The following is a 14,871-nucleotide window of genomic DNA, read 5'->3' as shown; positions in this document are numbered from 1 at the left end:
GTGAACACCCTGCGAGCCGCCGATCGCGGCTCGCAGGGTAAATGTAAACACACGGGGAAGATCTTCCCCGGTGTTTACATATATATGGCGCTGCTGCGCAGCAGAGGAGATCGGCGATCCCCGGCCTCTGATTGGCCCGGGGACCGCCGGCACCTGGGAGGCTGAAGCCTATCCTATCCGGCGCAGGACGGAACTGCATCCTGCGCCGCTCACAGAGGGAGAGAGAGGGAGGGAAGGGGAAGGAGGCCAGGAAGCGCTGCGGAGGGGAGCTTTGAAGAGCCCCCCCCCCCCCCCCGCAAGGGCAAGCAGCCGGCGGCGATCAGACCCCCCCAGCAGGACATCCCCCTAGTGGGGAAAAAAGGGGGGGAAGTCTGATCGCCCTGGCTGCTAGCTGATCGGTGCTGCGGGCTGGAGAGCCCACGCAGCACCGATCAGCAAAACCACCCCCTGGCACAGAAGTGGTTAAATATACTTTTTAAGATTTTACTGTTGCATTGTCTCTGCTCAATGACACATACATTGAAATATGCCAGAGCCAAAATCTGAACTATTAACCCTTTTTATCTCTTTCCTGTTCTCAGAAGCCATTTACTGACAGGAAAGTGTTTTATGACTGTAATTCCTTATCAGTGAGGATTACCGTGTAGTCTGACCCAGTCCCAACCCAGATAGAATCTGTCACTTGCATACCTGATGATTAACACTTTCAGGCAGAGAAAGAAAAAAAGGAACACAGAATAGCCATTTGTGTGCTAGGCACTGTACATACATATGTCTATCTCATCATGTCACCTCGGTTGTCCTTTGATCTCAGTAAGCAGTGTTCATCTATTAAAGAAGTGGTTATATAACTAATTATAATAAGCAAATATCTTATCCCTGTCCCAACATCATCTGGCCAAAAAAGGGGTGGGACCAATAAATCTACTAGTTTGCTTATCTAGTTATCTCCTGGCTCATTTAAATAGTTAAGCTAGCAGGAATCTAGATGCGGTTTGTAAGTGGTAACATTTGAAAGATAAAGGACAACTGACGTGAGAAGGATGCCATTTTTGTTTCCTTTTAATTACTACCAGTTGCCTGGCAGCCCTGCTGATCTATTTAGCCGCAGTAGTGTCTGGATCACACCAGAAACAGGCATGCAGCTAATCTTGTCAGATCTGACAATGATGTCAGAAACGCTTGATCTGCTGCATGCTTGTTCAGGGTCTATGGCTAAAAGTATCAGAAGCAGAGGATCAGCAGGACAGCCAGGCAACTGCTATTGTTTAAAAGGAAATAACTATGGCAGCCTCCATATCCTTCTGGCGTCAGATGTCCTTTAAAACTATTAAAACAAAGTATATAAATTACAATGTTGTTGTTATTCATTTACAAATGCAAAAAAAAAAAAAATCCTTCAAGAATATCTCCTTTACAAATTAGCTGGACTTGACCTGCACTGGCTAAAAGTGGTAACCAGGGCAACAGCTCCCGAGTGTGAAGGGTGATACAATATAGTGCTAGAAACCTTGTCTCCTCACCGGCATGGCATTGCTTGGGTCTTCCCCATTCATAAACTGCACTTTCACTGTGATGTTCCTTGCAGAGCCTTGCCGATTCACAAAATTAAGGCTTTGTGGGTAGACATACAGGAGGTTTCTGTGGAGTACAAAAAAAAGAGGAGAAATTAAATTAGACATTTTTTTCCATTTGAAAATCAGAATGTAAAACGAGAGATATTTCTAGGGAAAAAATTCTCAAAACCCGTTATGTCCCCTTGGAGACAAGCAAAGAAGCAGATATAAAGTACTGTACACCCGAAGTATTCTTTTTGGTAACTAAAAAATTAGAGCCATCATAATATTTAGATTTTTTGGGGAAATTATTTTGGACGATAAGGGGAACAAATTTGTTTTAAGTTTTTTCTGTCTTATGATCCAATAAACAGTAATGCAGAGGACAAATACAGAGCTTGTGAAGGGCGATTTCGAACACTTCTGTCACACAGTACAGTTGTCTATCTGTATTAAAACATAAAGAACAGATCACAGTTTTCTCTAAACAATGATTTTACTTTCTAGTACATAATGTTTGAGGCATACCATATACTGTAATTCCTTGCTCATTTTTTATGAGACATCAGGCTTACAAAACTAAGATGAAGATTACAGCGTACAGCTTTACACTAGAAGTATAACTATGCTGTAAATCTAGATGTACAGATTCTAGCACTAGATGGTGCTGCTGGCCACTGAAAGCATGTATGAGCAAGACTGAAGAGAATGGGCAAAAAACAATTATTTTGAAGTCAGTTATCAACTTTGTAATATTAATTGGTGGAAGCAATAGATACTCCACAGGATATGTAGCTAGATATAAGTTCTATAAGGTAAAACTTTTAAGGAGGTGCAGAAATCATAGTAATCATCTGATGCATCCTCCTATTAGGGATGGTCAATGAGATGCAAATCATTTCAAGCTGATGCAGCATTATGTACATTTTGTATGCAAATATATGCAGATTAAAAATTAAAGTTTTTTTAAAGAAAAGTATCACTGCTACACAAAGCATTTTTGTTGTAATGTTAAATGTAAAATGAACTGCCCATTTCAGTCTACAGTTGTTAGAACTTTTTAATACTGGTGCAGAACTAAGCTCACTTAAAGAGGAACTGTATTGAAAATAATGAATAATATTTCTTATTTTTTATATACCATTTATGAATGATATACGGTAGTCAGTGTTTGCCCATTGTAAAATCTTTCCTCTCCCCGATTTACATTCTGAAATTTATCACAGGTGGCGACATCTTTAGTCCTGCCGGGTGATCTGTATTGAGTGTTCTTACTGAGAAATCTATGCACAGAGGGAGATACTGCTTGCTTGGCAGTTGGAATTTGCGATAATTCAGGTTGGAGTGAGCTCTGAGATGTCTCCCAGAGCATCACTGCTGAATATATGCAAATTAACCATTGTTACCCTAAGAAGCTAAACACACCTCCAGAACCGCTGGAATGCAATGATGTGTCAGTTTGTTAATTTGTATAGAGCCATAATAATCCAACATGCATACAGACTGTTTCATCCTCATCAGTGCATGGCATGGATAATTTAGCTCCATGCAGTAGGGCTTGTAACACCGAGAGGTACAGACTAACCAGCAAGCTCATGGTGAACCAGAACTCATTGGAGTGTGTAAGGGGCTACAATGGTCCTAAAAGCCCCCTTACTAAAATGCTAAGAAAAACAAAAGTTTGCTTTCTTAAAACAGAAAGAATTTGCGATAATTCAGGTTGGAGTGAGCTTGAGATGTCTCCCAGGGCATCACTGCTGAATATAAGCAAATTAACCATCGTTACCCTTAGAAGCTAAACACACCTCTTTGCCATCTCTGCCATGTTCTAACGGTACAACGGTAGAACGGTACAGTGATGTCTCCAGTATCCGGGGCTGCCTGATGCCGGGGCCTAACATTAACAGTAACCTCCCCCCACCCCCACATATGAAATGCAGAGCATTGCACAGTGGCATCAACAGAGCTTCGGGCACAGGTTCTTCTTAATTTCTTGCCACTCCCAGCTGCTCTGCTGCATCCACTGTGTACGGCTCCGATGCATGTAAGTGACCTGATGCTGGTTAGATGACGCATCAGGAGCTGCAAGAGGAAACAGCAAAACAGCCAGAAATGTTGAGAGTGAAGACGACCAGCTCCTGGAGCTCTTGTAAGTTGTTTGCCCCATACACTGCTCTGCAAACTTAGAGAGGAAACATTCCCTCCCACCCATGCCCTGCAAGTTGTCTAATGCTGGGAATACACGGTTCGTTTTTGCCTTCGTTTAAACCTTCGATTCGTTCGGTAAACGAATCGAGTGTTGAAAACGTATGTGAAAATAGTCATAATCTCATTATAGTTTCGATTAATAGACCCCAAAAACGAACGACTAGTGATCGAACATGTTTGATATTATCTCTCTTTATCCATCTAATCGAGCCATTGGTAGGCTTGATGGCTGTTCAGATCGATTATACATTCGTTTATGCTAGTCCGTCCCTGTAAAAAGGGATTTTCGTTTCGTTTCTTTGCAGCCTTCGATCATTGGAAAAACGAAACCATCAGAATCGGAAAAAAAAACTAAACCGTGGGTGGTGATATTAACCGTATGACTGATTATTTCGGGATCGAAAAGGACAAAAGGCACAATCGAAACGAAGGTTTAAACGAAGGCAAAAACGAACCGTGTATTCCCAGCATTAGACTACCAGATGCTTAAGTTCTGCATAATTGCACAAAAGGGGTTAAAGGCACCCAGAGTTTAGGTGCAATTTTTGTGAGGCAAATTGTTTTTCTTGATGTGGAAAGCGGCCATTTTAATTCTCAAGGGAAACCTGCCTTCATGCAAGTAACACGGTCAATAGCCCCGAGTGGATGCTCTGCAGCAATATATTCAGAATACATTCCAGACAGAGGCAACCGGAACTTCAGAGCACAACAATGCCTTGGGTATCATTAGTATTCCCTCTAAGAAACCTAATCAAGGATCTAACCTTTCTCCATTCTATATAAAAAACAAAACTACACAGGGTCGGAGTTTAGCCTTAATGTATTTTGTATTATGGGGCTGTGTTATCTTTTCCTAAAAAGCCTTAAAGAGAAACCAAGGAAAACAGTAATAAATGTAATTTTCCCCATGAGTCACTTCCCTCTGTGAAGAAGTTCCTTTGTGTGACTGATGTCAGCAGAGCTCAGGGCCAGACGTGTGGGAACACTGTACGCGCATTGTGCCCTGCTCACAGAGCTCAGATAAGATACATGCACATCAGCATGAAGCTTAGGAGCACACAATATACTCTACAACAAAGAGCTACCATTGTGCGCTGACATGCTTTTCCAACTTAAAGGGACACTTAAGCCAGGACTGAAAAATCAGTTTTACTTTCCTGGGGCTTCTACCAGCCCCCTGCAGCCATCCCATGCCCTTGCAGTCACTCACTGAGCCTCCAGTCCCCTGCCCCCAGCCATTTTCATTTCCGCTGACAGGCCTGGCCACACGTAGTTTTCTTGTGCAGGATGCTATTGAGGACGGGGACATGAAGAAGGATACACGTGGCCAGGCCTGCGCAGGTGTGGAACGCCCACCGACTCCCTGTCAGCAAAAACAAAACTAGCTGGCGGCGGGGGACCGGAGGCTCCGTGAGTGACAGCAAGGGCACGAGACGGCTGTAGGGGGCTGGTAGAAGCCCCTGGTAAATAAAATATTTTTTTTATTCCTGGCTTAAAGAGAAACTCTGACCAAGAATTTAACTTTATCCCAATCAGTAGCTGATACCCCCTTTTACAGGAGAAATCTATTCATTTTCACAAACAAACCATCAGGGGGCGCTGTATGACTGATATTGTGGTGAAACCCCTCCCACAAAGAAATTCTGAGTAGTACTCTTGGCAATTTCCTGTCTGTGAACCCTGTTGCATTGTGGGAAATAGCTGTTTACAGCTGTTTCCAACTGCCAAAACACCAAGCAGCAGCTACCTCACTTGCCAGCAGTAAAAATGTCACCATGTGATAAATGTCAGAATATAAATCAGGGATTTTAAATACTTTACAATGGGCAAATACAGACTAAATCATTTATACATAATTATTGTAAAAATTAAGCACTTTTTTATTACATTATTTTCACTGGAGTTCCTCTTTAAGTGTCTCTTTAAAGTGGCATAGCTAAGGCACAATGGCCCCTAACGTGGGTTTTACACTGGGGCCTCCTGTAAGAATTTTGCACAGAACAGTTAGTATAGAGCACTAAAACCTGCAAAGGACAGCCTAACTATGAGGTGTAAAGGCTCATACCCACTACACAAAAACGATTTTTCCGACAACCAGCAATTTTTTGAGCGACAAGTGATCATTTCCGTGATCTCGCATCGTGGGTGCGAGTCTACACGAACAATGTCTGCCAATTCACACCGATAATGACTGTTACAGTGGATTGAATCTTTAAGATCCCTGATGACTGCGCAAAGTACCGCAACCGTTTGACTTCCTGTTTGCGCCCGTCACGTGTACCCGCCGGTAGAGATGGATAGGGGGAACACTTGTCAGGGGACATTGCTGGGATCCATCTTCAAGCGTCGTCAGGTGAGTATTCAGCTTTAGAAGGAGAGGGGTTTGATAACCCCTATTCACAGCACTGGGTATATTTCACCTTCCTTAAATAGAAAATATTTGCAATAATTCAGCTTTAAGTGAGCACCTGTGGTTTCCCATGATGCATCACTCTTCAATATGCAAATCATTTCTTTACATCTCTGAAGCAAACTAAGAAGGTATAGGAAGCTTGGAAACTGAAAAAATCATCAGGAGTGATGCATTATGGGAAACCTCAGTTGCTTACTTAGGCTGCTTTCACAGTGGGACGTTACAGGCGCACGTTAGAGCAGCCTGTAACGCAGCCCAACTCACAGTAATGAAAAATCAATGGGCTGTTCACAGTGCCCACGTTGCGTTACAGTGTAACGCTGGACATTCTATGAGAGTGCAGCATGCTGTGCGTTATAGGTGGTTTTAGCCGCGTTAGACTGTTTGCACATGCTCAGTAAAGTTGTTTTATTGTTTTTTGTGTACAGGAGAGGAGAGTCCGCTATTTTGCCTAGCCACATGGCTAAATAATATTCACTGCACTGCAATGCCGGTTCTCTTCCTGCTAGCAATGATTCATATGAATCATTCGCTGCCTGCTAGCAATGATTCATATGAATCATTTTCTTCCTGCTAGCAATGATTCATATGAATCATTCTCGGTTCTCTGCCTGCTACCAATGATTCATATGAATCATTCTTGGTTTTCTGCTTGCTAGCAATGACTCATATGAATCATTGCCGGTTCTATCGAACGAAAACGGCGCACCAAGAGCCGCATAATGCGGCTCTATGTAGCGTCCACCTTTAGCACCACCATGCGTTTCGTTAGGGGAACGTTATGCAACCTTAACATCCCCTGTAACGCAACGTCCCACTGTGTAAGAGCCCTTAAAGCTGAATTATCGCAAATACCTTCAGCTTTAAGAAGGCAAAACTATAGTCTACATTCTTTTTGTAGAAAGAGGGCTTTTCGGTCTCTTTTAGCCCCCCCTTTACCTTACTAGGGGTTCTGGGTATCCATGACCTACATGAGTATCCTGCACTAATCTCAGCTACTATAGAAATGATCATTAAAGGGGCACTAGGGCGAAAAATTGTAAAATGTAAAATATGTGCAAACATAGAAAAATAAGAAGTACGTTTTTTCCAGAGTAAAATGAGCCATAAATTACTTTTTTCCTAGGTTGCTGTCACTTACAGTAGGTAGTAGAAATCTGACAGAAGCGACAGGTTTTGGACTAGTCCATCTCTTCATGGGAGGATTCTCAGGAATTTATTTTCAAAAGCACTTCGTGAATGGCAGTTGCTCTGTCCAACTGCCAAAAAAACGGTGTAGCGAGCAGGGAAGCTGGCCAGCATCATTGTTTAAATGCTTTTTAGGGAATATTTTTATAAGAATAAAAGCCTTGCTGAGAATCCCCTATGAAGAGATGGGCAAGTCCAAAACCTGTCGCTTTTGTCAGATTTCTACTACCTACTGTAAGTGACAGCAACATAGGAGAAAGGGAATTCATGGCTCATTTTACTCTGGAAAAAAAAAACACACTTCTTATTTGTCTATGTTTGCACATACAGTGGCTTGAAAAAGTATTCGGCCCCCTTGAAGTTTTCCACATTTTGTCACATTACTGCCACAAACATGAATCAATTTTATTGGAATTCCCCGTGAAAGACCAATACAAAGTGGTGTACACGTGAGAAGTGGAACGAAAATCATACATGATTCCAAACATTTTTTACAAATCAATAACTGCAAAGTGGGGTGTGCGTAATTATTCAGCCCCCTTTGGTCTGAGTGCAGTCAGTTGCCCATAGACCTTGTCTGATGAGTGCTAATGACTAAATAGAGTGCACCTGTGTGTAATCTAATATCAGTACAAATATAGCTGCTCTGTGACAGCCTCAGAGGTTGTCTAAGAGAATATTGGGAGCAAAAACACCATGAAGTCCAAAGAACACACCAGACAGGTCAGGGATAAAGTTATTAAGAAATTTAAAGCAGGCTTAGGCTACAAAAATATTTCCAAAGCCTTGAACATCCCACGGAGCACTGTTCAAGTGATCATTCAGAAATGGAAGGAGTATGGCACAACTGTAAACCTACCAAGACAAGGCCGTCCACCTAAACTCACAGGCCGAACAGGGAGAGCGCTGATCAGAAATGCAGTCAAGAGGCCAATGGTGACTCTGGACGAGCTGCAGATATCTACAGATCAGGCGGGGGAATTAGGGCCGGTTCACACTTGCGGTTTTGCAAAAACCGCACCGGATGTCCGGACCGCACCGGAGCCGGATCGGACCTGAACCGTACGGTTCCTGTCCGGATCCGGTCCGGTTGCATACGGTTTCCGTGCGGTATGAACACGGTTGCGGTCCGGATAGTAACAACCTGTATAAAAACAAAAAAAAATGTTGGGGTCTGGGAGGTCAGCAGAAGGGGGACCTGTGGAATCAGGCCCTCTGCTGTTTAGCACTCACCTCCACCTCCGACATGCTGCCAACATCTCCGGATCCGGATCCAGCTGTGCTGCTCCACTCCAAAATGCTTGCCCATGTGTCCCCAGCCAATATCGCCGCAAAAATCCGCATAGGAAGTGGGGTAGAACATCCGGATTTTTTGCCAGTGTGTTGTGCGCTCTCCGGTTCTCATTGGTTTCCATTGGCCGGATGGTGCAGTCCGGCTCCGCCCCGGATACGGCTGCCGGAGGAGCCGGACCAAAAAATAGCGCATGTTGGAACGGACACCGGAGTCCGGATCCGGTCCGGACGAAACGGACACATGTGAACCCTGGCATAGACTTACATTGCTATGCCGTGCGTCCGTTTCGTCCGGCCAGCATGCGGTGCGGCTCCGGCACGGCTATTCCGGATAGCCACCGCTAATGTGAACCGGGCCTTAATCGTGCACTGCACAAAGTTGGCCTTTATGGAAGAGTGGCAAGAAGAAAGCCATTGTTAACAGAAAAGCATAAGAAGTCCCATTTGCAGTTTGCCACAAGCCACGTGGGGGACGCAGCAAACGTGGAAGAAGGTGCTCTGGTCAGATGAGACCAAAATGAAACTTTTTGGCCAAAATGCAAAACGCTATGTGTGGCAGAAAACTAACACTGCACATCACTCTGAACACACCATCCCCACTGTCAAATATGGTGGTGGCAGCATCATGCTCTGGAGGTGCTTCTCTTCAGCAGGGACAGGGAAGCTGGTCAGAGTTGATGGGAAGATGGATGGAGCCAAACACAGGACAATCTTGGAAGAAAACGTCTTGGGAGACTGCAAAACACTTGAGACTGGGGCGGAAGTTCACCTTCCAGCAGGACAACGACCCTAAACATAAAGCCAGGGCAACAAGGGAATGGTTTAAAACAAAACATATCTATGAGTTAGAATGTCCCAGTCAAAGTCCAGATCTAAATCCAATCGAGAATCTGTGGCAAGATCTGAAAACTGCTGGTCACAAACGCTGTCCATCTAATCTGACTAAGCTGGAGCTGTTTTGCAAAGAAGAATGGGCAAGGATTTCAGTCTCTAGATGTGCAAAGCTGGTAGAGACATACCCTAAAAGACTGGCAGCTGTAATTGCAGCAAAAGGTGGTTCTACAAAGTATTGACTCAGGGAGCTGAATAATTACGCACAACCCACTTTGCAGTTATTTATTTTAAAAAATGTTTGGAATCATGTATGAGTTTCGTTCCACTTCTCACGTGTACAGCACTTTGTATTGGTCTGTCACGTGGAATTCCAATAAAATTGATTCATGTTTGTGGCAGTAATGTGACAAAATGTGGAAAACTTCAAGGGGGCCGAATACTTTTGCAAGCCACTGTATTTTAAATTTTACAATTTTTCGCCATAGCACCCCTTTAACAGTATAGGACAAATGAAGAGCTAATACAGAGGATAAGGGGCGGCGGAGGAAGGGGGGGGTCGGGGAGAGTGAGACACACTTGTAGGGCCCTCTGGTCCTAGAACCCTGATGCAATTGCAACCTCGGCATCCCCTGTTGCTCCACCACTGCCAGCTTGTATAGTGCATTTCTTACCATCTCACAACCTTACTAGTTTCTAATATTGGCAAATGTAAGCAATAAAAGTAAATGTAAACCTTTACATCCAGAAGAGGACACCAGTGACAGTGTTTCTAGTTGAAACACTGACAGTTTGAGCCGGGGTACAGCAATAACCCATGGGACCAACAACACACACACACACACACGTACACACACACACACACACACGCACACACACACACACGTACACGTACACGTACACACACACGTACACACACACGTACACACACACACACACGTACACACACACACACACACACACACACACACACACACACACACACACACACACACACACACACACACACACACACACACACACACACACACACACACACACACACACACACACACACACACACACACACACACACACACACACACACACACACTCAAATTCAATCATAAAATCCAACTTTCGGATCGATTTTATCCCATTTAGCAATCAACCAAAGAATCGTTCACTATGGATTGCCTTCATTCATGGCCAATTTTCTATACGATTCGGCCTTTAAAATCGCATCAAAAGATTGCATTTGCTGAAAAAACTGTACCGTTAAAGGACCACTATCGTAAAAAAATGAGGCAGTTAAAAGCTGACAGAACCGACAGATTTTGGGCCAGTCCATCTTCTCAAGGGGGATTCTCAGGGTTTTCTTTGTTTTCAACAGCATTTCCTGAGCAGCAGTTTAACTGCCAAAATAGTAAGATACCAGCCAGCCTCCCTACTCACTTGCACACTATTTTGTCAGACTTTGCAACTGCTGTTCAGGAAATGCTGTTGAAAACAAAGAAAACCCTGAGAATCCCCCTTGAGGAAACGGACTGGCCCAAAACCTGACTGTTCTGTCAGATTTCAACTGCTTACTTTTATTCCACAATAGTGGTCCTTTAATAGGCACCTTTAGGAAAATCAGAGGAGACTTGAGGCAGCACTGGAGCAGGCAAGTATTAAACTGCACTACTCTGCAGAAGGGTTAAGAGTGGATCCTTCATGGTTGCTATAGTTACACCACTCAAATAGTTTGAGACTGTTCAATGAATGTTAGATCTTGATAAACAATTTGGCCTGTGACTCAACTATATTTTAGCTTATTACATGATTGAGTTTAACACCCCTCTCCTAAGTGTCCTTTTCTGTAAAGCTTCAGCAACAGCCCTGAAAAGGGCTGTTATCTAACAAGTGGGACAAGTTGAGCAAAATAATGGCAGCAGAAAGTCTCTATATATGCATTTTCCACTGCTAAAAATAATTGCTGCAGATTAAAGGAAGCCGTATGTACAATTTCCAAGTGCTTACATAAATGAATATGCCACAATACTGAATACATTATTAAAAAATTCCTCAACATTTAGCAGTCTGAAGCAAGTTTGGAATAGGCCACGCCCAGCCTCTTTATTTAGTAAAGTTTGTTTCTTTTTTAAGGAGACAAAGGATGCCAATGCAGACAAGTCTTTGTTCTTTTACGACTTATTTTACTTCCTATGTACTGTATTTATCTCCTTCCTCTTTTTGCTTTTTTACCCCTGCACCGTCTTTGTTGTAACTAGATTTCTTCTTTCTCCTCTGATTGTTGTGGAGGAGATTTGTTCGCCACGGAGACGAAAGGCGAACAAAGGACAGGAAGGCATTGAGAGATTTGTGTTAAGTGATTTTTTTCCCCAGTTGACTCATTTTCTCAGATTTCTAATATTCAACTTTTAAGCATTGATTGATATTTAATTTTATGATTACCCCCGGTCTACCCAAAACTTTTTTTTTATCTTTAGTTTTAGATACAGTAGGGAAAGAGAACCATTGTCTGTTATTGATGTTCTCCCTCCGAAGCAGTCAATTTGGGTGCACCATAGGCAACATATAGCAGGGGTAAATATCACCCTTCAGCGCCCAAATTAACGCTTATACAGTAGTCGAGAATCGCAGCTATTTACATTAACGCTTGTGGCAATACCTGAACTACCTATTTGAAGCTGCAGTTTAGTTAGGCATCAGTTTGGGGTGGTCAGTTAAGGTTAGGCATAGGTTTCAGGGGTCAATTTTTTATCAAGCGATTTTTTTAATAGAAGGGTCCACTTCCTGTGCTGAGCTTGCAAAAATGTACCCAACCGGGAAGATGGAACAGAGCCTTACGCACACATAAAGGGAGGGCTCAAGTGAAAATAGGGTCAAACTAGGGGATCGTAAAATATCAGTAAAAATTACCAATATTTTATTATAATTATAAAGCGTAATCATAGAATATCAGTCATTTTACCAATATTCTACTAGCAACTATTTCTGGCTCCCAAATGAACTCGGAGCCCTTCTAAGATGAATGCTCTTTTTTTCCTTCTGTAGAGATTTCCCACCCTTTCTAATACATTTGAGAGAAAGGAGTTAGTGAACGGTTGTAACCTTACTTGGTATATTGAAAGTCCCCCCGAAAAACCTGTTCTGGGAAGGGGGGGGGGGGGGGATTAGGGACAAGGAGTAGGGAAGAGGTTGAGGTTAGACTTCTATATGTTAAGTTCCCCTGCAAGGGGAATAACATCAGCAGTGTCATATGTTCTCAGCTTCCCGTTTTCAAAAATCACAATAAAAATATTGAAACAAAATACAATTCTTTACTGTTACAAAGGTCTATCTGAATAAAGTTCCTCCATGCTGGGGTCGCAGAGCTTCCATGTGGCCTTTATGTCGAGTCATCTCATCATCTCTGGTCGCCAAGCTCTGTCAGCATTTTCCCTGGAAATAAAACTCAGAGGCTTTTGGCAGATTGAATGCATTGCAATAGTGTTTTGAAACCCCTCTTCTACAGGCTCTGTACATTTATCAAGCTATAGACGCACGGTTCTGGACGTACGCATGGATTATTTCTTTAATTTTTACTGACGAACAATGATTTAAATATTCACTTATTGTCCTTAACTGATCTATTATGGGAGTATCTTGTTGCACACGTGAAAGGATACCAGAGCTGAAAGCAATTGGAAAACCGGGGAGCAGGTATGCATGGGAAGCTGTCCTCATGCCCATTGCTCCCTCCGCTCTGGTCTACCCCCTCCTTTGTTACCTAAATGCCCCCTTGCAGCCTCTTGAGTTGGCGAGTTGCGCAGGTGCTGGCCTGGCTGCGCACATCCTAGATGACACACCCACAAGTGCTTGGCACATGACGTCACAACTACGTCATGCGCAGTGCGCTTCCGGCTGTGGGCGTGCGATCTAGGTTGCGTGCAGCCGGGCCAGCGCCTGTCCATCACTGCGCAACTCGCCGACCCAGAGGGTGCGCATTTAGGTAACAAAGGAGGACGACAGAGAAGAACGGGGGGCATGAGGACACCTTCTCAAACATGGCTGAACCAGTTTTTCCAGTTGCTTTTCGGCTTACCCCGGCAAATACCTTCCATGTTAGGAAGGTAAAATTAATTTGGCCTCTTGACTTCTTTCAGTAAGGGGCTTTTGGGTTTCTTTTAACATTGTGCATTCCGTCTTGCACACAAACCTGTCAACACAGGTAGAAGATCAGCAGTACAGTCAACAAATTATATTTATTTATAGTAAGTAATAACACATTTCTCAACATTTAATGTCATTTAATGTCAGGCATACATTAAGTCCCAACTCTAGCTGATTTGTATTAATTTAATGGAGCAGGGAAAGGTGTGAACGTGCATCAGTATTACACTTATGTCTATGTCCCAACAGAAGAGATTAATTGTAATTTTTACACCAATGACATTACATTAGAACAAAGGCAAGTAGGTTAACTGTATGTGCAATAACGAATAGGAAAAGTTTTTGTTGAATGTTATAGCAGACTCTTAGTTACACCTTAAAGGGAACCTTAAGTGAGAGAGATATAGAGGCTGATAGTTATTAAATTCAGAACATGCCGAATGGATCAGTTCTAATAGAGCAGTGTAAACACTGATTAACAATTAGAAATGTGAATACTGATTAACATTCCGTTAGGATCCGAGCTATTAACTCAGCTAAAAGGACCGTTTTTAAAGAGACACTGAAGCAAAAAAAAATATATGATATAATGAATTGGTTGTGTACTATGAATAATTACTAGAAGATTAGCAGCAAAGAAAATATTCTCATATTTTTATTTTCAGGTATATAGTGTTTTTTCTAACATTGCATCACTCTATAATATGTCCAGATTACACAACACTCAGCATTCAAAATAAGTCTTTCAGAGCAGTCTGTGAAGTAATAAACTCTCCTCTGCTAGAGGAAAAGTAAACAGTTCAATTACAGTTGAGATAATAAAAGTCAGATAACAGCCCTCTCCACGACCAAGTTGGTCGGAGAGCTTAATAGCTTTTTTGCATAGAGATAACAACTGGAGTTTCTCAACTCTTCCTGCACTGGAAACAATTAGACTGATGTATCTGATCTTAATGTTTTTTTTCTTAGCTGTACTACACATACAAATCATAATATCATCATTTTTTTTTCGCTTCAGTGTCTCTTTAAGGCCAATGTGAACCAGGCCTTATTCTCTCTTATCTGCAAGTAATCACAAGTGTAATTTTATCGGTCAGCTCTGTCTGAACTGCTGAGTTCTGAGCCAATATATAAACATGGGAGGTTAACTTTCTGTACTCCCATGAAAGCAAGAAGTAGACACACTACAGACTTATTGTAGGAACTATGTAAACTGTAACAATGTTTTAGTTTTTCTTTAGAGCA

General features: G+C 42.6%; 1 protein-coding gene across 16 annotated transcripts in view; it reads right to left on the bottom strand.

Moving 5' to 3' along the window:
- Positions 1 to 14,871, bottom strand: part of DOCK7 (dedicator of cytokinesis 7) — a 279,505-nt gene that overhangs the window by 121,103 nt on the left and 143,531 nt on the right. For all 16 annotated transcript variants that reach the window (XM_068239352.1, XM_068239337.1, XM_068239340.1 and 13 more), the window contains one exon: positions 1,524 to 1,641. In XM_068239352.1, the coding sequence (XP_068095453.1) occupies positions 1,524 to 1,641 (118 nt within the window). The remainder of the gene's footprint in view (positions 1 to 1,523; positions 1,642 to 14,871) is intronic.

This window comes from Hyperolius riggenbachi, chromosome 6 (assembly GCF_040937935.1).
Source record: "Hyperolius riggenbachi isolate aHypRig1 chromosome 6, aHypRig1.pri, whole genome shotgun sequence".
In the NCBI taxonomy this organism is placed as follows: Eukaryota; Metazoa; Chordata; class Amphibia; order Anura; family Hyperoliidae; genus Hyperolius; species Hyperolius riggenbachi.
The sequence above is the reverse complement of the archived record's forward strand: the minus strand, read 5'-3'. Positions and strand labels throughout refer to the sequence as shown.